Source organism: Pipistrellus hanaki, assembly GCF_964339955.1.
Source record: "Pipistrellus hanaki genome assembly, chromosome: 7".
Lineage (NCBI taxonomy): Eukaryota > Metazoa > Chordata > Mammalia > Chiroptera > Vespertilionidae > Pipistrellus > Pipistrellus hanaki.
The window spans coordinates 71,559,758-71,585,384 of NC_140509.1; the positions used below are offsets into that span (position 1 = coordinate 71,559,758).

General features: G+C 34.9%; 1 protein-coding gene across 2 annotated transcripts in view; it reads right to left on the minus strand.

Moving 5' to 3' along the window:
* LAMA2 (laminin subunit alpha 2) overlaps positions 1-25,627 on the minus strand; it is a 447,053-nt gene that overhangs the window by 127,187 nt on the left and 294,239 nt on the right. For both annotated transcript variants that reach the window (XM_084889596.1, XM_084889597.1), the window contains 4 exons: positions 22,067-22,201; positions 14,943-15,067; positions 9,173-9,259; positions 5,321-5,514 (listed from right to left, as the gene is read on the minus strand). In XM_084889596.1, coding sequence (XP_084745722.1) covers positions 5,321-5,514; positions 9,173-9,259; positions 14,943-15,067; positions 22,067-22,201 — 541 coding nt within the window. The remainder of the gene's footprint in view (positions 1-5,320; positions 5,515-9,172; positions 9,260-14,942; positions 15,068-22,066; positions 22,202-25,627) is intronic.

Below are 25,627 nucleotides of genomic sequence, written 5' to 3' on the forward strand. Positions count from 1 at the left end.
CCCATGTCTTATGGTCTCTGAACTTGCTTTTTGGGGCCCAAAGTGCAAGCACATTTCCATCAGTGAAGGGTAAGTTTTATCTATGCTCCAAGTCATATTCTAACATCTGTCCAAAGGGGTCAGAAAGACTTATGAACACGACAGCCATGGGGATTTTTTTCAAAGCTTCTGGATAAGTCTAGTGCAGTTATAAGATAAACACATGGAGAAATGTGCCCTTTACATAATGACTTGCTATTTTGTTCTGACACAAAATATTTTACTTACACCACAAGCTACTTTTATTTGCCCTCAAAAAGTCTGAAATGTCTGGCAACAAACACTGGAAATGGGATGCAAATGAAAACCACATTTAATTCACTATGATAGGGGAGATTTGAAGAGTGTATAGAGACATGGAATATTCAAATTATGTAAATGAGTATGTTTTCATAAGGGTGCAATAATTGTTCAATGTAAATTAACACATTTAATAATCAGGACCCCTTAAGCCCCCCTCCCCCAAACAAACATCTTTAAACCATTCTCCTCCTGTGCAATAGAAATTAGATTTATAAAGTGAGATCCTTCCTAAAATGCATGGGAGCAAAAGCAAATATTTCAAGACTATGATTATATTTTATATGACTAAATGTTTCTGAGACTTTGCCTATAAAAATGTCAGGATAAATTTGTATCTAATATGAACAAATGCAGTACTAAATTCAGACTGTTATAGCTGGGCATATGTAAGGGGAAAATCATGCTGCTGATATTACCCATCTTTCTGTTAGCAATTAGTACAAAATACTACACTTCTACTAGAGTCCCCCATGCATAATAAGTACTGGCTTACTGTCACAAAAAATTCACATGCTGCATCCAATCCAAAGAAGCTGAAATGATGCACTGAGTACTTTTGAAAAGGCCAAACCTATTAACCAATTTTAGCCAAAGATACATAAATTGTCTGCTCTAATCAAGAAGGGATAAGTAAACATACATTTCCAACAAAAGATAAAATTTGTGTTAATATTCATATTTTCGTTTAACTCTTCCATATTAAGGCCATTGATAGTTCTTTGAATATGATTTATATTTCTATATTTTCACTTTCCAAAAGAAACTTTTAGATTAGCATGAATTTAGAGCTTATTATTATATATAAATAAACGCTTCTAAGATGAAAAAAAAATTGGTTTTAAACTGTTATTTCTTTGAATAGAGAGAATGTATTTTGTAAGATTTAGGTGAGGCTGATGAATTTGTTCATGTACCAAGTTATGATATATATAATATAAATTTGTGTGGTTTAACTTTATATAAACATTATTTAATATCTATGTTAAATAATATCCTGTACATAAATACATATGAAAAATAAGTTCAATATGGTTCCAGTAAGGGTTTAAGTGTTCAAAAAAATAGAAAATTTGCTTCTGACTGTAAAATCATGTAATTCTATTGTTCTATGAAGTCAATAAATTTCTTGCATCTAGCAGAGTAAAAATTGTAATCTAATGACGTTTACTCCTGCCTGGCAGGCTGGGCTCAGTGTTTGACCTATGAACTAAGAGATCACAGTTCGATTCCTGGTCCGGGCATATGCCCCGGTTGTGGTCTCCATTCCCAGGGTGGGGCATGCAGAAGGCAGCTGATCAATGATTCTCTCTCATCATTGATGTTTTTATCTCTCTCTTCTTTTCCCTCTCTGAAATTAATAAAAATATATTTAAATATATATATGTTAAAAAATGGAGCTTACTCTTAAAATAAAGTCTGACTGAAAATAAAGGAACTTGTGATCAGCCTCCTCTATATGACAATTCAATCACAACTCCTTAAGTCCATTGATAGAACAGCTTTTTCAATGGGGACAAACTACTGAGTCTAATAGCTAATAACCAGGAAAATCATCTAGACTCAGAGTATTTGCTCTTCAACAACATTGTTAGCCTAGACCTATGCTAAGGAGGTTGACAATAAGAAAAACCAATGTGAGAGAGACACATTCTAGCATCAATTGGCTGCCTCCCACATGGCTCCAAATAGGGGCAGGAACATGCAACCAAGGTACATGCCCTTGACCAGGATTGAATCCAGGACCCTTCAGTCTGCAGGCCAACACTATCCATGAGCCAAACTGGCTAGGGCTCTTTAACAAAGCTTTTACAGGTGCATTACCACATTTAGCTAGGTTTACCTTAGATTTCAGGTAAAAAAAAAAAAATCATGATTGTTTTTGCAACATTGGAAAGCAAAACAACATCTTAAATATTATATTTGAGATGATTATACATAATAAAGCTGATATATTCCTAATATTTCACTTACAATGAATAAAATAGGAAGCTTCAATTTGGTATTTATAAAATGCTATTTTAGGCACTCTTTATGGGAACATCTTGCCAACAGCTACTAATTTTAATTTCTGCTCTCTAAGAGAGCAATGCATTTTACTATGCCACTCATAACCTATTTTAAACATCTTGTGAGTCCTGTGTTAATTATTAGTCTGCAGAAAATAGGACATGAACAAAGCCAAGTTTTGTGTTTCACAATATCAAACTTTAGTATTAAGTAAATAATAGCTTGCTCATTTTCCAATTTCAGAGAGGAAGGCAGTTGTTCTCATTTTAGAAAATTATATGTAAATTATGAATTAGAGTTGAAAGAGGAGATTCAATTTACATTAACCTAGCTTACTAGGAAGAAGTCCTGATTCCGGAAGTTGAATAATATCTATTCAGATATCACCTACATGCGTAGAAGTTCACACTGTAGAGAGCTGTTTCAAATTATTCCTTTTAGAAAACAATGAAAGGCATTGAAGGGAATGTGAGCACCAGCTATTATATCTTTTCACCTGCATAGAAGGTAGGACTTCACTTAACAATATCTGATGGATAAGGCTCTGTCATAATTATCATATTGACATTATATATATTTAAATTTTTCATTTTTAGTCCATTTTATCTTTATTCTTAATTGAGGTAGCATGCGCTCTATGCTCAGAACTGGCTTCTCTCAGAAGACATTTCTTTTATTACAAAGATATTTTCTTGCCTGAACCAGGCTACCTCCATCCTCTCCCTCCCACAGACCTTAGAAAAATTCCTCTCTACTATAGAGTCTATAGTCACATGCTATAAAACAGGCCCTGCAGGTAAAATGTGCCAGGTGAATCCATTCTTTGGTGTCTTGCTCTCATCTAGCTAATGGATAAAGAAATATATTAAAAAGTAATACAAAGAGAACTGAGGATAAATCAGTTATGTCCTCACAGTGTCTTGTTTTATTATCTCATTTCAAAACTAGAACCATACCTGAAATATGGGAAAGGTCAACATATTAGAATCATGGCATATTTTTCCATAATAGGAGAAATTTTATAAAAAGAGAAAAAAAATATCTGAAGATACTCTATGTAGCATTTCCTATAGTGAAGCTAATTCAGGGGTAAAGATAACATAGTAAATGGAAATCACTAAGCGCAGAATAAGAAAAAAATCTATACATCATTTATAAAGTGATAATATTTTTATAAGTATTTTATAAATAAAGAGACATATGTATTTATTTGTAAAATACTTGTAAAGACTTTAGAAAAGGTATCTAGTATTTAAGAAACCCTCTAGAAGAATATTAAAAATTTCTGGACATAGCAACTGACCTGAGTGTCATGCACAGCAGTTGGAAATACATTTCCCTATGGGACAAAAATAGTGCAAATGAACATTATCAGGCTGGGATAACTTCATAATTGGAAGGTTGGCACTTCGTTATTTTTCTATGGGTCACTGGGTAGATTTAAAATCCACAGATGTGACAGGGGAAAAAATGAGTTGAGTTTTTTTGTTTTTGTTTTTACTGTAGATTTATCTAAATGTATATAAAATACTGATCATCATCAGAATAAGAACTTAGAGCCATTGTTATTGATGGGCAGAATGACGACTCCCTCTAAAAGAAATGTCCAGAAAATAATCCCATCATTTTATTGCTCACAGATTTTTAATGTTATGTAATTTTTTTGTGCTTCACATTGAATGTGATTCTTTTAAGTTACTTCTGGAAAATTAATAAAATTGATGATTTAAAATTAAAAGACTTTAGTGTTCACATTAGGAGTATCTATCAATTATCTAATTAAATAAATCTATGTTACGTTAACTTGGAAACAATATTAAAACAAGCTGGATTATGTTGGAAGTCCACTTCAATTATCATTAAAGTATGCAATTATACTTGAGAAAAGTGAATATGTATATACCATGAGCTGAATATAATAATGTAAATGTCTATTACATTCAATCTCTCTCCCCAAAAACTTAACTTTTATTTTATTTTTAATTCATTTTCATTAAAGATGTTTGAAATACATAGAAAGATAATTTTAAAATCTATATTCCCAAACACACCCAGCCTTTTTTTGTGTGCATGTTTTTAAAGCCATCCTTAGTTTTTGAGGTAGTGGTTACAAAACTAGAGCATAGAAATTCTAATTAAGATGCCATTAAGAGTTAAATACACATAATATGTTAAAACCAGAAATATTAGCATGCATAAATACATTAAAATAGGTAGATACTGAAATATTTTATATTTCTCTTTGTTATAAAGAATCAAGACCGCTAATGTAAATTCCTTCAAGGAAAAGAATGCCATAACATAACAGTCTCTCTCTAAATTTATGTGACCTATTTTAGATTAGAATTTGTATAATATCCAATAATTATATAACTATTAATATTTGTTTTACTTTCAATATGGCATTACTGAATCCAGAAGCAGGTGGGGAAAAAAAATAAGAGAAAGAGCAAGCCAACTGCTCTTCATTTATTGTATGATACATGAGAATAAAAATACTCAAGTTCACTGCCAATGCTTCCAGGTTCTGCAGTGCAAGAGAAAGTTATGAAGCAGTAAGCCCATGGGTTTCTATGAAAGCGAGGAAAGAAAAAGTCCATTGTAATTCAAGGCTAACCAGTGTTTGTCCAGCCAATTACACAATCAGGAAGATTCTAAAAAAATGTAATATATTCAGGCCTTTCATCGGTCACAAATGCCACCTCTGAGGTGAACACAATAAAAATAAAATCTGCCTCCAGAAATGTTGTTGTAGGTCTTCAAAGCACTGACTAAAGCATGCTGAGGATTTTCTCAGCTGGTCTTGGCTCAGTAGGATGGAGACAAAAAAACAGCAGGCAAACAGCAGAAGGCTTATAGACAGTGTCAGAAAGAACGAAGCCCAAACTTTGCAAAAAGAAGTCTCTCGCTGGAAATGAGACAGAAGTGGAACCAGGGCCCCCAGGACTCAGAGAGACGTTAGTATACGTACAAATGCACTCCGTGCCCTCTCGTGCATGCCAGTGCTCACAGCCATCACACTTCGGCCCCGTGGCTCCAGGTCGGCACGTGCAGAGCCCTGTGACCGGATCACAGGGGACAGGCACTGAGCCGTGGGGGTCACACTCACATTCTTGGCAGGAGCCTCCGGGGCTACTTGGGCTGCCAGTATAGCCAGGGGCACACCTGGATCGAAACAGTGACACGCAAAGGGGATTAATGATTTCATGTCTCTAAATTGCTGCTGTGTGTGTTGTTTTAAATGAAACAAAACTGATAGCAAGAGTCAATAGGTCAGGGGTCAGCAAACTTTTCCTATAAAGAGCCAGGTAATAAATATTTAAGCTTTGGCGGTCAAGAGACAACAATCAAAATCATGTAGGAAGAGAGAAAAAATAACTCCAAAAAGATTTTTTTTTTTTGGTTGATAGAATTTAAGATATAACAATAATGAAAATAATTGGTACAAATTATTTTATAATAATAATCTACTAAGTAAAACTAATCTATTAGCGTAAAGATGAAGGTTTCCCATCAGGTACTCCTCAAACCAATGTGTTTGTGCCTGAGCCAGTCACTGCCAGCCAATGGCGGGAATCTGGAGAAAGGAGAGATCTACTCTGTCCTTGCGTGAAGAAACCCAGCGCTCTGTAATCCAGACCTCAGCAGCCCTTAGGGCAGCCATACTCTGAGTGTGTGCTGCCTTCGTGCTTCAAGCTCCTGCCCTCTGCCTTTCACCTATCACCCAGGTTTTAGCAAATCTCTTCCCTTTTGAAACTGTTTAACCTCCTCTCTTGATTTCTACCCTGAAGAGGGGATAAGAAGCCCTCCACTGGTGCCAAAACCATGAAATTTTATTGAGTGACAAGAAGTAAGTTAAGTGACAATAAACTAGGTCTTTTATTTAATTCTATTGCTCTTTCCTTTCTCAAGATGAACTATTCATTCACTGTGTGTCCATGGAAGTAGGCTAATGTTGTGTAAATAAAATACATAACATCTACCTGAGAAATTACAAGGAAAACCCAACTGGATAAACCCAAAAGGCAATCCACTCAATGACTCTTCCACTCATCCATACATTCGTTCAGTTAATGATGCTACCTCGGTTATATTACCAGAAGTAGCAACTTTACAAGATCCTGGCAAGACCATATGCTCTGGTTTACCCAGAATGATCCCAGATTACCTGTTTCCTGGTTTAATTATAGTTCCTGTCTCTCCTTCCAGTATTCCAGATTAGACAATAAATTATATATAGTCTAAAATTAATCAACAATCAGAATTTTTGTTCAAAAGGCAAGTATGGGAGGAAGTTGAGAGATAATAGGATGTTGAAGCCAAAAGTTACTAACACTGATCAAATAATTTTGGACCATTTTCAGTGACCTGGTATTGTAAAAATTTGCATGGCTGACAGTGAAAATTAATTTATCCTGGCCTGATTAGAAAAGGCAAAGCAAGAAGAAAATTATCTGTAACATTAGGCTTTTATATATTATTATAAAAATTGTTATTTTATTTCCACTATATGATCAATAAAAGTGTCATTTATATAAATCCACTTAAATTGTTTCTTAACAAATTTAGGTGAAAGAATTCTTTGCTGGTTCAGATTGATTAAATGATCAAAGAGTTTATTATACGAGTAACTAAGAAAGAGCATGGTAGCGTTTTCTATACTCCTGCAGACCCTCAAGACGTGTAAGCAGTTCTAGACCGAAGCTGATGAGTTTGGGCAGGTCATAATGTGATTTAAATAATTTAAGGATCTCTCAGAAGTGGAAAAATGTATTTGGAAGGTTATAGTAAAAAATTAACCAGGACCTTTGGTTTAATTTAGCCAGATAAAAGCAATTTTTCAGGGAAATAGAACCTGACCATTTATGTTAGAGATGATAAATGTAAAGCTGTAACAACATTGGATAACTGCAAAAACAATTCAAGCCTTTCACATTTGATAGTGTATGACCCTGCTCCTCTATATGCTATATAAACTGCCAACTCCTATTTATTAATGGATATTAAGAAATAAATTTTCTATAATCACTCTGCCTGAAGACAATAATTGACATTACAGTGTACCCTCTGGTCTTTTCTATATACATGCTTCCGCAGATAGTGGTAACTTCAATTTATAAATGTAGCTATGCTATCAAACATTTCTTTTCATAAATTACTGCAGATAATTTCCTGGGTGTGCAGGGATGCTTTCAGTCATCATCCTGCTGGAGTTTACAAGGGCATGAAATGAATTTAGACTAAGCATGAATACCAAAGCACACTGGTGGATGTTAAAGTACATATCTATTCAGGTGATGTGTATGTCTCCAAAACAAATGGAAATCTTTTTTAATTTTGTGTTGCCTTAAGCTTTTTAATTGCTGCCAATTTCTGTGGACATGGAAATTGTAAATGCACTGTTTTATATATATATATATATGCAAATACTGTGTTTAGAGTTACCACATAGAATTATTTGCAAATACGTTTTGCAAACATATAGGAACTGCATTGGAATTTATAAAACAAATTTAATTATTTAGTTACCTACTTATGTCTGTTATTAATACAACCATTGCTAGTAATATTAAAAGAAGATTCTTAAATGAGTAATGATAACATTAATATCTGTTTATATTTGCTCTGTAGCATAAATAACATCTCACGTTTTGTTAAAATCAGGGTCAAAGAAGCTAAACTAACTCATACTAGTTAGTCAAGGACTTTGAACTGCTGGAGGAGCGTGGGTCAATTCTCAGGCCTTGTAGCCCCTCCCATGGGAGAAGCAGCTTCTATGTAGGGCTTAGGCAAGGCATCAGCAGTACCCTCTGTACGCTTGATCTTCACAATGTTAATTTAAAGTAGGTAGAACATCATCTATTTGGCTATTATAGGTAAGACAATGGAACCCAAATAAACTAGAGGAGCTAGGCTATGTCCATGGGTCTTCATAAAATTTTATACTGTTATCGATTATGCAAAAATTATGTGTATATTATGTTAATAGTTAATATTAGTTACTATTTGTTACTTTAGAGATAATGCCTAAAATATACTAAAAATGGCAGTGATACACTTGAATACCCAGAATACAGATTTTATAGAAACTATGGTTCCAGGAGATATTAATGACAAACTCACTAGACAGTCAGTCTGAAATTGTGCTTCTTAATTTACCATTTATATTATAGTTAGAATTAATTTAATAATGGCATACATCTATTATCAGATTTTGTAAAAACTTGGTGAGAGGAAGCATTTATTAAATACTGTTTGCCTGTTGAAAATGAGAACTGAATAAACAACACTTTATTGTTTGAGTTGTTCTAATTAAGAATACTTGGTACCATTTATATTCTGAATTATGTATATATACTTGCTGATGTAGTGCCATAGTGTTCAGAACAGTGATGTGTATGTAATTAGGGCTATCCAATATCTTCTATGGAACTAAAATGAGAATTATGTGTGGCCAGCTTTTTGTTATTATTAACTACTTATAAGCTTTTGGAAATTGATTTATTTGTTCTTATAAAGCTCCCCCCACCTCTTTCTCTTCACACACACACACACACACACACACACACACACACAATGGTATATATGCATGTATATGTTAGTATGTATATATATTTATAGACTAAAACAGATTAGAAAATTGTGAAATAATTTGTTTCTTAGGATAAACTCTAAAGATAGAAAAATAATTTTGAAAGCATATAAACCACCAGTGAATATGAAAATAATAAAGCTATGAAAATAATGAATACTTTTCTATTATGATCCTTCATTATATTGTCTCTACGCATCATTACTCTCTACGCAGCATGACTGTTCGTACCGTTCACAGTACTGGCCTTCATATCCACGTGGACACGCTGTGCAGCGGTAATCATCCAGGCCTTCCATGACACAAGAAGGGCTGAAACTGAGTCAGAGAAACATTGTAAAAAACACTTTCACCGATTTATTTTACAAATTTAAGTAATTCTCTCCATGATCTAGATCAGAGGTGGGGAATATCAGTCCCGCAGGATGCACAAAGCCCCAGAAATCATTTGGCCTGGCCCTGTCAAAGCAGTTAATTAAATGTTTGACCAATTAGAGCAGGCTAATTTTTAAGTTGATAATTTTGCAGTCAAATGCTCTACCACTGAGCTATACCCCCTTAAGTTGATAATTTTGAACAGCCCACAAATGATGTTATAACTATCCAAATAACTGTTGGCAGAAAAAAGTTTCCTCACGCCTGATCTAGATGCTTGGAACTTATTTTTGGTGATGATAAATGCCTATTTATAATTTTAAGTTCTTATACAAGGGTAAAATATCACATCTAAACAGTACCAATAATAATCAACAAATAAATATGTTTGGTTTTTAATGAATTAACAATTCATCACAGTGATTACGTTAAAATTTTAATAATTATACAATTATAAAATATGAAACATTTAGCAAAAGTGTCCACTTTTCATGAATCAAAAGAAAAAAAAACCATGTTTGTCTGACAGTAGAATAAGTATTATTGAATACTTTCAGGTAATAAAGGCTGTATTAAACTTTTTCTGAAAACTCAGCTCAAATTGCCACTGGCACTTCAACATATGAAGTATGAATAAATGTTTTACTTAAAATAAAAGAATGCATTTTCTAATTTACATAGAAATTTCAAACTCCATTTTACTTGAAACATCAAGTAATGCAATTTAGTGTGAGAAAAGAAGGAAAGCTTTTCTCACACTAAATTGCATGAAGTGCATAAGATTTTTCTGACAGTTTTATAAGTTTTACTACTAAGTAGGTCTTATTTAACCTGCTCTGTTTTTATTACAACACTGGTGGACCACAGCCAGTCAGGCTTGCTCCCGGACTGTTGGCATCTTATCCTACACACTTGACAAGACATGAAAACTAAGCTGTATTAACATGTAATTTGGGGGGTGTTATCAACTTCTTTTAAAGGTAAAGAGTGCTGCATTTCCACTTGATGCCACTGCATGGGGTACTAGAATCTTTGAAATAAAAAAACAAAACAAAGATATTTGCTGCGAGATGGTAATGCTGCAAACACCTTATTTTTCTTTTCGTTGGTCTGCTAACCCAGCGGATGGTAAAATAAGCAATAAAGTGTATAGGTGAGGGTCACAACTTCTATTATATACTTTTAGGGTCTTATTTTACTTATCTTGTAATGCATTAAGTCAATAATGTATGAATGAGTAATGAACTCTAACCTTGCAAAATATATAAATAAATCAATCTTCTATTCACAAACTCGTTATCCAAAAAGTTTATTTTATTATTATTATTTTTTGTCATCATAAAAAAAAGAGACAGGTATGAGCCGATACCGGTTTGGCTCAGTGGTAGAGTGTTGGTCTGCAGACTGAAAGGCCCCTGGTTCGATTCCGGTCAAGGGCATGTACATTGGTTGCGGGCACATCCCCAGTAGGGGGTGTGCAAGAGGCAGCTGGTTGATGTTTCTCTCTCATCGACGTTTCTAGCTCTCTATCTCTCTCCCTTCCTCTCTGTAAAAAATCAATAAAATATATTTTAAAAAAAGAGAGACAGGTATGAGATAAGTAGATAGACAGATATCTACTATGCAAACTTCTGAGTAGTAGGTTATAATGTAAAAAATGTATTTCTTACTGTGGCTGTGACCAATAAACTTTGGAAGCCACCAAACTAGCCCTTTGATTTGGTATTTTGATTCTTACAAGGCCCATTGCATAAAAAAAAATGTATTCATAAATCATACAAATCAGCCCAGCTGGTGTGATTCAGTGGTTGAACATTGATCTAGAAACTAAGAGGTCAAGATTTGATTCCTGGTCAGGGCACATGCCCTGGTTGGGGGCTTAATTCCCAGCAGGGGGTATGCAGGAGGTTGATTCTCTCTCATCATTGATGTTCCTCTCTCTCTATCCCTCTCCCTTCTTAACTCTCTAAAAATCAATAAAAACATATGAAAATTATAAAAATCATATATAAGAAAAAGAAAACACTTTTTAAAAATTCTATATGCTATATAAACTGCCAACTCCTATTTATTAATTAAAATTCTGCTAAGCAATCAAGGTGGGACACTTTCTTTTTTATGTCAAAATTCAACAATGAGCCCCAGTTAATCACCAGCATATGTACTGGGTCTTGCTTGCAACAAGAATCAGATGCTCTATTACTCTCTTCTCTCTGTGGTGCCCATGGCAGTGACCTTACTTCCCTTGTCTGCCTGACAGCCTGTCTTGGCTCTTCCTTCGCTTCTGGCTTCCCTAATGTAGATAGTCTTAAGTTTCCTCCTTCCCATGTGCTCAACTTGGGTAATAATAACTCAGGAAATCTTATCTGACTTTGATTCATTTATTAACATATGCCTTCCTTCATGTGCCCTTCACACTTTCAGATTTCCATTTCCTGCAGCTGTTTGCATATTTCCATTTAGACAGACCCTTCATATCAATTTTAACCTATTTGAAATATAAATTGTCTTTCTTCTGTAGCAGCTCTCGGTCGGTTTCCCTATTTCAGTTAATAGCACCACCATAGGGGGTCAACCTTTCTATAAACCCCTGGCTTCCACTCTGACCTACCCAGCTCTCACCCCTCATATTTAATTAGTTATCAGTTCTGTAGAACTGCACTCAACAATTTTCTCACATTCACCCACCTGTCTCCATTCTTGTTACTATTATCTACCTTTAGGTTCTAATTATCTTTTGCCTAACTAATGCAATAGCTTTTTAATTGGTCTCATCACTTTTCTTCTTTGCCTGTTTCAATTCATTATATTCAACTCTATCGTAAGTGTGGCTCTCATCATAACAAATTTTTATTAATAATAAAAACTTGTGGTGTTTCTTCCTTACATAGAAAATTAAACAATGATTTCTTAAACTGGTATCCAAGGATATCTCCCATATATCCTCATTTTCCAATTCATTTTCATCTACAATTATGAAATTCTATTTGAAAATCATGGTCCAAATTTTTACTTACTAGTTCTTAAACATGCCTTGTATTTTCTGTCCTCTAAGTCTTTGCTTATATAATTTCCTACAATCTCCACCAATAAAAGTTCTTCAATCCACTGTTTTAGGATCTATTATGAATACTACTATTTCTTTTTTTAAAATATATTTTATTGATTTTTTTTAAAGAGAGGGAGAGGGATAGTTAGAAACGTTGATAGAGAATCATTGACCAGCTGCCTCTTGCATACCCCATACTGGGGATGTGCCCACAACTAAGGTACATGCCCTTGACTGGAATAAAACCCGGGACCCTTCAGTTCACAAGCCAACGCTCTATCCACTGAGCCAAACCAGTTTTGGCACTACTATTTCTTTTACTGTGTTTTGAAACCTCCAAAATAAAGTGTAATATTTTGTGACTTTGAATTCTCTTTACATTTAAGTTGACTTCTCTTAAGACACATTTTGTGACCCTTTCCACTCTTCTCTTTTATATGTCCTACAGCTTTTGTTATAGCTCGTCCAACAGTAAATTATCAATTTATTATTGAAATTTTCTAATCCAAATAATTCACATTTTCAAAAAATATGTTTTTAGTGATTTCAGACTAGAAGGGAGAGAGAGATACAGATATCAGTGATGAGAGAGAACCATTGATCAGCTGCTTTCTGCATACCTTCTGCTGGGAACTGAGCCCACAATGAGGGCATGTGCCCTGACTGGAAACAAACCATGACCCTTTGATTCATAGGTTGACAAGCAACCACTGCCCATAGTGGCTGGGCCAATTGGTTTACATTCTAATAAACGCTAGATTAAATAACATTCTCTTATTTTGAAATTTGATCACCCAAGGGAGATTAGAAAAAAAATGAAAATAAAATTATTGTGTTTTTGTGGGTATGTGCCTTATTCCATCCCTGTATTTTGGAAGTAGACAGATGTGATTCAAAACTGTGTTCTAAGATGTTTCTTGTAGTGGAGTCATTGGTTTGCAGTAGTAATAAGTTACACTTTCCCACTGACGGCGGGGAGGGGAGGGTTGGGTTGGTAATTCACAAGACAAGCTAAATTGTTAGAATTCCTTGACTGAAAAATTTAGCTTGAATTTTGTTACTGTTTCCTGAAAATAACTTGGAGATGCTCCTGAGTTGTCTCATGGACTGCTTTTGATTCCTTGGATCCCACCCATTCTTTCACTTTAAGAAAAAACAAGTCATTTTTACAGAAGTCTCTGCATGTTATTGCTGCCCTTTTATAAGAAGCATCCCCCCCCCCAAAAAAAAAAAACAACAATAAAAAACCCTAAAAAAATAAAAACAATCCACCACTTAATGCTTAGATGAAATAATAAATCACATTATTATCCTCATCAATATCCAAATTCCCTAAACATTTACATTGGACTCCCTATAAATACCCATGATTCTGTTAAACAATCAATAGGAGATTGCAAAGTAAAGGGAGAAAATTTAAATGAAGTTTTTAGAATGTATATAAAGCCAAATATGAAAACACACACAGAGACAGAAACAAAAAAAATCCACTAAGTCATCAATGGTAGAATGATCTCTTCATCTGAGCTCTTTGCAGTTCTTATAAATTCAAGATAAAGATTCTGTATCTGAACAAATTGTCCTACTTCTTTTCAACAGCAAATTCTTTAAAGAAACACTGCCCTACTATGTAGAGACTTAAGTCTATAAATCACTTAGCAGAAAGTGTAGATATCCTTAGCAAAAATGTAAATGAAAATACTTAAGCTTTAAAAAAAAACAAAAAACCCACAATATACAACCAATGCAGAATGTTCAGACAGCACTGAAATAAAATATTCCAGATTTTGCTTCCCCTCATGGATGTGTTTCCATGGTATCAAACTTGGACCATTTTAACAGAAGGGGGCTGTTTTTCTGGGAGATACTGACTTATTTTGGAGCATAGCACTAAGTCACCTTGCTTTAATTGGACCATTTTTAAATTACTTTCTCTTTTAAATATATATTTTAATTGATTTTTTACAGAGAGGAAGGGAGAGGGATAGTTAGAAACAGCAATGAGAGAGAAACAATCTGCTGCCTCCTGCACAGTCCCTACTAGGTATGTGCCTGCAACCAAAGTACATGCCCTTGACCAGAATCGAACCTGGAACCCTTGAGTCTGCAGGCCACTGCTCTATCCACTGAGCCAAACCGGGTAGGGCTTAAATTATTTTATTGATAATTCTTACCAGTCATGAATTAAACGAAGAGAAAGAGCCAAAAAATGTGATATACACATACCTAACAATCCTTCATAGCTTTATGGCAGAGTTATATACAAACATTAAACCTTTATAAAAACATATAAAATTATGTACATTTGTACATATATCATTTATTTCAAAGACCTACGTTAACATTTATATTTTAATTAATAAATATTATTTACTTGGGACAAGGTTTTAAAGGGGGAAAAAATGAACCAAAAGGTATTATGTGCTTACCTTTGTCTTATTTTTAATACTATTAAATGAATTTCTATCTTAAATTGAGATTTTTGTCTACAGGAGAAATATAGCCAAATCTGAAAGCCCATGTGCTACACAGATGGGGTTACTGACTGGGAAACATGGCAGTAGTTCTCCATCTTACTTGTTGCTGGGAGAAATTAGAGGGCAAGCACACTGCTGACAGTCATTTGGCAATCCCTTGACAATTCCATAGTACCCGAGAGCACATCGCTCACAGAAGTCACCAGCAGTGTGATGTTGACAGTCCTGTAAAGGTAAAGGGAGGGATTTGTTTTTAATGTAATGAGAGTTCTAATGGAATTTATCACAAAGCTCTGTGCCTATAAGTCACGTGTTCTTATGAACACACACACACACACACACACACACCATTGACAGAAAACTCAATTCTTGACATACATACATATTCTTAAAACTCTTTCCTTTGAGAAACTAATACTGGGCTGTTATAACTCTACTGACAAGAGTTTCTGTTCTCCTTTTCCTTTGTGAATCTAGGTCTAATTTTTTTCTCTTTCTCTGCCAGGAATAAACTTCAGAAATTTCTAAAATTTATTATATCATTTGGCCATTGATATTTCTTCTTGACAAAGCGCTGAAAAAGTGATAATCCTGGGACTTGGTGTATGCCCATCAGGCATACATTTTTTAAGAGACAACAATAGGAAAAAAAAAAAAAAGGTCAGTTTAGTTACCACCTAAAGAATGTTGATCGTGTAATTCTTGCCATATGTTAATGGTTCCTTAGAGAAAGAGAGGACCCAATCTGAACCTAGGAATCTCAGGTCAATATTTTCTTTTCATGCTTGCCTCAGAAGAGGCACAGGGTAATATGCTTTAAGACATTTACATAAGGAATTAGAATAGTTTCAGAATAGTGTGTAAATGGTTTTGAAATAAAAACTCTCATGAAGTAGAACTGTATTTAACACATAGGATTTATATATGCAATAAGGACTGAAGAAGAGCTACATGCCAGGCACTGAGACAAGTAGCGAGAGGAATCAAGTGAGGGAAAAAGGTAAAATACCATCCTACCCACCTAGCATGATACACAGTTATTACACTATTGTTGACTGTACTTTACATCCCTATGACTATATTGGTATTTTTAAATCCCTTCAACTTTTTCACCCAGTCCCCCAAACCCCTTCTCTCTGGCAACCCTCAGGCTGTCTTTGTTTCTATTTTGTTTGTTCCTTTAATTTGTTCTTTAGATTGCACATAGAGAATGCAATATTGACTGCTATTTAGTGGAAATGTGACATTTGACTTCGGAAGTTGAGAAACAGGAGAAAACAGAGGAATTTTGAGTTGGATTTTAGCTTGATTTTATGTCAAGGTTTGGAGTGGTCAAAAGGATGACATAAACAATATAAAAAATTGGGAGAAAAAAAGTCATTTAAAAAATAGATGTATAATGAGCTGATTTGATCAACTCAGCTGGAGCCACAGAGACACCTCTGGGCTCTGTATTAAATATAAACCACATCCTATATGCTGACCTCTTTGCTTCATTCAGTCAACCAAGCAGCCACATATATATTTTTCATGTGTTTTCTAGTGGATAGACGATATTCAGTATGGTATGTGTGGTCATTCATGACAAACAGTAAGTCAAATAACTTTTTCTACAGAAATTACAATGGAATTAAAATTAGTTTTTAGAACTTCTATTGGCTCTTTTTGAGAGTTTACTTTATTCCCCGGGGGAGAAACCTTGACATTACCTCAATGAATCTTAGACCTTTGGAGTTTTCTTTTACATTCTTAGTGATGCATTTGAAAACATATTGTATCACTTACAGATACACTTTATATCTTAATGTAAAATCAAGTTTTTCTGTATAGTGAAATATAAATCTCAAATATTCTAATTCTCTATTTCACCCTCAGCAGAGGACAGCTCCTATTTTCAAAGAAAAAGTCCTCATTCAGATACTTCCTCACAGCCAAATGACTCACCATCTTGCCTGCATTACTTTCCATTGCTTTAATATTTATTTCTATGTATAAGGAATGGTATTTTGTCATTTGTCTAAAGCTACTCTCTTCCTAAACTTTGATTTCCTTGCCTTCCTGCCTCCCATTTTCTTCAGCATCTGCATTGTCTCCTCTTTTGGTGGCTTTCTTTCTTTTTCTTTCTTTCCTTCTTTCTTTCTTTCTTTCTTTCTTTCTTTCTTTCTTTCTTTCTTTCTTTCTTTCTTCTTTTTAAATATATTTTATCGATTTTTTACAGAGAGGAAGGGAGAGGGACAGAGAAAAACATCGATGAGAGAGAAACATCAATCAGCTGCCTCCTGCACACCCCCTACTGGGTATGTGCCAGCAACCAAGGTATATGCCCTTGACCAGAACCTGGGACCCATGAGTCTTCAGGTCAAGACTCTATTCCCTGAACCAAACAGGTTAGGGGTACTGGCTTCTTTCTATTGACATTTGAGGTTGGTCAAGGTTTTCCTATCTGAAAAAATAACAGTATTTAAAAAGCATTGTTTACATTCCAGGTCTCTACTTCCTCATCTCCCATTCATCCTTTAAATAGGCTTCTGATTTCAGCAATAACACATATCCAGGCTCATGCATAAAATCTTTGTTGCTAAATTAAAATTTAATGACAATGGTCAGTTATCATGATATACAAACTTTCTGTGGCAGCTGATATTTCTGGCCACCCTTTCATCAAAATATCTCTTCCTATGGTTTCTTAATAGTAAATTTAATGACTTTTCTCCTACTTCTATGGCTTCTCTTTTCTTATCCTCCTTCATGAAATCTTGCGTCTCATTCTGTTTACTAAGATTGGTGTCCTTGATTCAAACTTTGGCTCTCATCTCTTCCTTTCCTTTACATTCTACCCTGGTGATTTCATCCATTACTACAACCTCAGCTATCATCTATGCACCCAAAACTATAAATTTTATATATTCAGCACAGATATCTCTAATGATTTCCAGACTCACATTTCCATTTGCTTCTTGGATAGCTCGTATTGCATAACATAAGAGCACCTTGAATTTGAAGTGACAAATACTATGCTCATTTCTTTAAAACCTGCAAGTATTTCTGAATTTCCAATTTTATTTGAGGTCACTCTCACCCTCTTAATTACCCAGGCCAGCAATCTAGAGGCCTTCCTCACCCCAGGATTATATTTTATCAACATATTCCATGATTCTATGATCTAGTATTTTGTGTGTGTGTGTGTGTGTGTGTGTGTGTGTGTGTGTTTTATTTCCTTGCTGCTATTATTTATATCTGGCAACCATCATCTTTTATCTTTTTATATCAACCTCTTAGCTAAAGATCCTGCCTTCAATGTTTCTCACCCAGTAATTCCCTCACACTAAAATCGGAGCGATAATACTAAAGAACATATCAAACCGTGCCACTTTCTTGCCTGAAAGCCTATACTAGTTCCCCATTGACCTTAGGAAGAATGACAGGCTCTTTATCATGGCAAGAAAGATCATAATCCAGTCCCTACTTACCCCTCTAGGCTTACATCTAGCAACTGTAACCTTTGCCCACTATGCCAAAGCCATATGTGACTGTACAAGATTCTCAAATTATGTAATGCTCTCTCTCACCTCTGGGATTTTTTCATATTGAAACATGGTGGGTATCCAATGACTACTTTGACTGACTGACTGAATGAATGAATGTACTTTCTAGGAAGTATAGATAAAACTGGTCAGGCTTCTTACGATGAAAAAAGCTAAGTTTCAACTCTAATGACTTGAACAGAAAAGGTGGCTAGCAGGGCAAGATGATTTGTATTTTCATATTGATTTAAGTACCATAATCCTCTTTTATTCAGCCATCCAAAGGAACCATTATATTTTAGCAATAAAATAGTCATTCCATATTTAACAGTAGCGTAGTGAAAAATAATGATTCTTAGACAAAATAATTATCTATGAATTACAGTCTCAAATCTTTCATCGAAGTGTCAAAGGATGAATAAGTGAGTGTTTTAAGCACATATTTTACAATTATAGAAATGGACATGTGCCCAAAAGTACATGGGATCTTGAACAATAATTATCAAAATTTTGCTTTTGTAAAAAAAAAATCTCACTGCATAAATACTTTGTGTAAACTAATGGAACATTAATAGCAAAAACACTCAAAGGTAATGATAACCATTACTAGAAATATAGATTAAAAAATATGGTTTTCTCCTCTCATTACTACCCTATAATTTCTTTACATAGCTAACAAATATTTTGACCTTCTTTGGACATTCAATCTTTTAAAGGGTTGCTGACATACTAAACTTGGTTAACTGAATCAAATGTTCTGGTTGGGTCCACAAACACAGCACATAAAGCATGATGCTCTTTTTGAAACTTTTGACATACATCTTTTATATGATTTTCCTGGTTGTTTTGAAATAGTAGACATAATATTTCTGATAATACTTCTCTTGTACAGAAATTAATCTTTAGAAAAAATTTCTGTTTTAGGTATGTAGTGAATAGTTCAATTATATTCTCAAGAGTATATGTGCTAGTATTTTTTTCAATAATAGATTAAAATATAATATTTGTATTTTTTGCACATGGGAAAATTGAAAATATATATTCCTTCTACTAAATCAAATGAGATAAATATTAATGATATAATATGTTAGACCTAATGTTAGAAGTTACCTAACCTAACCTGCTTTTCTTTTAGAGTTACCTCCACACTTTCCTTGATATATTATTAAATACATGAATTCTTATAAGGCAGCCCTTTTCATCTCATATAACTATAAGCTATAAAATTTCCCTTACGATGAATAAAAGTTAGTTTCAGTCTAATTTTCAGTCAGTGATCCAAATTCTAATGTCTAAAGCCATGCAGATTAAATCGAATTTCCATTTTCCAGGAAATGTCCTTAACACGTTAAGCACCATGTCAGTCACAGGTGACTGAAATGGAAAGGAAGACAAAACAGGCCTAGCGCTTAACGTGTTAAATAGCTAAATGATACTATTATTCTCTAAATCTTTTTTCAAGCTAAATATCTCTTTTTAAGCTAAACATTTAACAATCCTGGTTACTCAGGATTTATCTTAAAATAGAGACTATTAGTCTCTACCTGTGATTTGCAAATATAATGAACGTACTTCATCCTTGATCTGGAGTTATAGAAATGAATCTATAAGTCAAGTAAAAACTTTTATTTCACAGCAATTGCTATTATGTGTCATTTCCTGTGTTGTTGTTTGTTTTTTCTTTAAATTTCAGATATAATCTCCTTGAGGGCAAGGTCCAAGAATCCCTTCCTCATCCTTATTTTCCTCCCACCTATCATAATGACTGTGAATTGCAAATACTGATTAACAAATGCCTCAAGAATGAATAGAAACATGAACCTGCCACAGTTCAAAACTCGTCTTGTAGTTCCGCCATCATCTTCTTTTTGATTCTTGACCACATTTTGATTCTAGATAACACTTTCAGCTTTATGTAATCTGAATGTTTGATAGAGCTCATCCAAATCACCAATACAGATTTTGAATATGACAGGGTCAAACACAAAGCTTCATCACTGGGGACATCTCTAGAAATTACCCTGTCAAATCAACAACTTCTACACCCATCAAACATATTAACTGATTACCATCTGGTTCTTGCTATTATCCTTTTTGAGGATATCATGAAACATTCAGTCATGACTATTTAAATGCACCAGTTTGAATCACAGATCTGACCCTTATTGGCTTATGAGTTGAGCAAATTATTTAGTTTTTCTCAGTATCAGTTCATAAACTATGAAAGAAAGAATAATCTTTTTGATTGGCATGGCTCAGTGTTTGAGCATCGACTCATGAACCTGGAGGTCATGGTTCAATTCCCGGCCAGGGCACATACCTGTGCTGTGGGTTCAACCCCTAGTGTGGGCTATGCAGGAGGCAGCCAATGGATGATTCACTCTCATAACTGATGTTTATATCTCTCTCTCCTTCCCCTTTCCTCTCTGAAATAAATAAAAATATATTTAAAAAAGAAAGAAAGAATAATCCTATCTTCCCCATAAACTGAATACCTGAGAAAAATCTAACTACAGAAGCCTTCATTGGTGCTGGAACATACATAGAGTTGGACGCATGGTAGCCGCCAATATTTTTGCTGAATTTAATGTCTGGTGTATCACACTTTCTGATGAATTTGACATTATAATGGGTGTTGTTATGGAGGAGAAAAGGACGATGAGACAAAAATGGCAATGAGGAGCAGGTACAACGGCCCCACCATCAGGCTTAGGGGAATGAGGGAGTGTGAGAGAATGCAATGGCTCCCTCTTGAAAGCACTGCAAGGGAAAAGTGTGTTGCAGGCAAGGAAAGAGAAGACAACACTAAGAAAAGGCAGGTTATGCAGAGAATTTTGCTGATGTGTGAGCAAGAGTCCCACCAGGCTTGATGGAAAGAGTTCAGAAGATGAAGAGAGGTGGGAAATGGGTTCAACAAAGGAGATATACAGAACTGTGTAGGGGTTGAGAGTCAGGGGAACTCTAGATGCTGAATTTCTTAATAGTCCTGATTGTTCCAAGGCAGTACAGTGGTGGTGGAGTAGGCTGTTAGTAGGAAAAGACTAAACTAACTATCTAACTAACCAACCAACTAGCTAATAAGAGCAGCTTGAATTCTAAGGTAAATAGTGAAATTATAGAATAACCTATCAAAGATTGTAAAGATTTTAGAGTACCTTTGAGCAACATAATATGCTCATAATATCTATATTTTAAAATCAGAACATAAAATTGCATCTATGTTTTATATAAATCTTATCTACAAACATATGCATAGCATTGGTAGGAAATAACCTAAATATAAAGTGTTTATCTTAAGATGAATTCTGGATGACTTTAATTTTTTTCTTAATACCTCTTTATAATTTTCAAATTTCTTATAAAAGGCTTATTTTTGTTTATAATCAGAAAAACCTTGTGATTTTTTTACATAAAAAAATGTTGTTTCTTTGGGTGTTATACTAAGATGCTGTTAATATTCTGTTTCTTGATGTGAGTAGTGGTTTTCCCAATTGTCTTTTCTTAATTATTAAAAAGATGTGTAATGTGATAAATGCCACTTTTGCTTCATGTTTTGTTACACACACGCGCGCGCGCACACACACACACACACACACACACACACTCCCTGCCATTTAGCGGGCCTCAGTACATGGTATCTAAGCATGTGTAAAGAGAAATGAACACATGAACCGTGTTTAGAAAGGCTCAGGGGCAATACCTGGCATATGGAGGTCTCAGGGTCGCAGAGGCTGCTGTGTCCGTTACACTGACATGGAACACAGGTGCCCAGGGTTGGCCCAGTGGGGTGGCCACCCGGCCCAGAACGCAGTCGATAAAATCCTGGCATGCATGTCTGAAAGAAAAAGAAGCCAATTAGAGCAGCCACCTGAGAAATCTTGCTTTAATAACACTTGGGTTCTCAGTGTCATTCCAAAGAGGGACTTCTTCCCCCACCACCTGCTTTAAAAGGCAACATCACGTACAAACACAAGTGCCACTTTTGATTCCTAAAGTGTATTTCTGCCTGGTCCCTGTATACAGGCAGCATCCATGTCATCAGATTTTTGTAACAGAAAGCTGTCATTTCCATATACCACTCAGCCTGAAAATGCTTCAAATAGTCATCTTTTTCTAGAGAAAGAGGTTTGATTTTAAATAAAATTGTCATATGAAGTAAAGAGAGAATTCCAATGTCCTTTACAATCTAAAATCTGCTCCTATTGTGTTGGATGGATGATTAGCAAGAGTCAAACAAGTCTCAGAAAAAAAAAAATCAAATAAATAAAATAGTATCAAGGTTGCATTATTTATATCAGTATAATTGAAAGATTATAAAAGTAAGAAATTCAGAGTAATAAAAGCTCTACATGTCTTGGGACTATTAGGCTGCTAATAAAATTTATCTTTCCCTGGTCTATTTTTTCCCCCCCAATAAAAACCTGAGAGAAACCCACAGCTCTCATTCTCTGAGCATGAGAACAGTCTTTATGTTCTGGGCTCAGTCCTCTCCGTATGTAAAGCTGCTGCCTTTATCAGACACTGATTTATGAGTAAGAGTCAGGAGTTAGTTTTTTAGATACCACTGAAGATTACAAAGGACTGCTTTATCACTGTGGCTCTGTAGGATTTTTTCACAGGCTATCTTGTTCCCATCGTTAAAAGAAAAGTGACTGCTTAATCAGCAGGGGAAATTCTAGTGGATTAAGAACTTCATCAGCCGAAACCGGTTTGGCTCAGCGGTAGAGCATCGATCTGCCTACTGAAAGGTCCCAGGTTCAATTCCGGTTAAGGGCATGTACCTGGGTTGTGGGCACATCCCCAGTAGGGGGTGTGCAAGAGGCAGCTGGTCAATGTTTCTCTCTCATCGACGTTTCTAGCTCTCTATCTCTCTCCCTTCCTCTCTGTAAAAAATTAATAAAATATATTTTTTTAAAAAGAACTTCATCATGCCTCCACATCCTTTTGGTTCTGGACTAGATCCTTCCTAGTGGAAGAGGCAAAGTGCCTTACAAAGAGAAAATGATCAATAGTCAGCACTCTCATTTATTTTGATTCAGATAATGTGAAAGTACCTCAATTAAGAGTACCTGCTTTTATCATAGCCTATAAGAAAGTGTAATGAGATTTAATAATGCCAGCTGATAAAATCGGGAATGGTATTCAAAATATTTTGAGCCTTACTTGTTCCATGGTGGATGTATTATTCTATTTTAATAAGTTTATTCATATTATTAAAAATCATGGTTGATTTTTCCATTTTTTACCAAATAAGGTCTAGAAATTATGACCGAGGAATTCTTTTGAGCATAACAAAGAAACTGAAGAAACAATCCAAAGTGTATTTAAAAATATTACACAGTGTGGATTGTTCCAATTCTTTAGCATGCTGACTGTAGAGTAAAATTGGATTTCCTTTATATGGAATTTATCCTTGGCTACCTATATAATTATTGTTATTTTTTGGTATATTTGTGTGGAGTATGTGCACTGTGTATGTGTGTGTGTGTGTGTGTGTGTGTGTGTGTGTGTGTGTGTAAAAATCGTACATAGTAAGAGTTTCTAGCTCTACTTTATGTCTCAAGCAAAAGTTTAAAGCAAGTCTAAGAAAAAGAACAAAGTTAAGAAATGACACTTTAATTGAAGAATCATATGATATTCAATCTGGGAGACTGAAATTTGGAAGTGAGTGCCACAGGTGAAGTTTACTGTAATACACTCCCAGTTTTTCCTGGAAAGGTAGTAGGACTAAGTAGAAAAGCACCCCTAGTGAGAGTCCAAGCCGGGTTCTCAACCCTGGCTGCACACAGATCATCTGAGGAGCATTCAGTACTGGTGTGGCTCCACCACAGAGATTTACATTCAACTGGTGGAGAGCAGAGCCAGGGTTTGTTTCAAAACCCTAGGAGGATCTAATAAGCACAGGACAGAGACTTGCCCACATGTTCCTTCTTCTTGGCTGGAAATGCATGTCTTTAAATGGCATGCAGACCCTGTGACTATGGAATCCTTGGCTTGAGGAGTTAGTCTGGTCTGAAGGATACAGACAAGTCTCCTGGTGTCACTAAGACACAGTTTTATCCTTCCGTGAGTGAGCAGGTGGATGAATCCAAATGATTTCTGAAGTTTCTTTTAGTTCTAACCAATAAGATTACTTTTGTGCCCTTATTAAAGTTCTAAGAGTTAGCAAAGAGAAAGAGACTTCCGTGATGCAAGTGAGAAACTTTAAAACAAACTTTTTTAAAGAAATGGGACATTTGTTTCTCTTTAATCCCCTCCTTTTCTGCGTCCTCTTTGTATTTATTTATTTTTCCATTAACAAAGCTTAAGTGTGTTTTTCAATAGCAGATGTCTTTCTTCTCAGAGAACTGGGGCAAATTCATGAGAATGATTATATTTAAGTTTAGAAAAAGAGAGAAAAGCTAATAGCTGCTTCCTAAAGTCTTATCTAATACCTTTCTAGAACATAATAAAGAAATTTTAAAAAACCAAATAAACACTGTTCTAATCTTATCCCTTTGTTTCTCTAACTCAAACTCAAAGTTTCCTTGTGATGAAATTATTCATTGGTCAATACAATATTGGATAATATAGTATCTCATCAAAATATTAGACTCAAATTTACACAAAAATGTGGGGGATAGTCAGAAGGGAACGGGAGACAAAGAAAATAATGAGCCAATATATTCCAGGTGCAGAGATCTCAACACCCCCTTATGTGCTCAGAGTTTAACAATAAAAATAGATATTTGTATTGTTGACAATAAAAACACTACCTTGCATCTATACATGGGTTTTGCAATCAGGCAGTCCTGAGCTTAATTCCTGCTCACCACTTACTACATAAGGTTTTGGGAGGGTCTTGAATAGCCTGGGCCTCAGTTTCCTCTTCTGGAACATAAGGGTGCTGTACAGCATAATAGTTGTATGTAAGCATATTTTGGTACTTTAAACAGACATGCATAGATTTAAATGCAGTTTTGCTGTTTTTAGCTGTGGGATCATGGGCAGTTTTCTTATCCTGTCCGGGCAAAGGCTACGTGTCTTCCCAACGGGCTGTATTTTCAGTGGTAACTAACACTTAATTTTGTTTATTTTCACCATATCTTGGGTAAAACATGAAATGAATAGCTTGTAATTGTAGACTTTTTAGAATACCATACATTTGGTGAAAATGTGGTAAAGGAATTGCTTTGTGTATTCGTGACCCAAAGCATATGTTACCGGAATGGGATGCATTATTTCAAAAATGTCCTTAGCTCTTGCTTTGATGATTGGATTT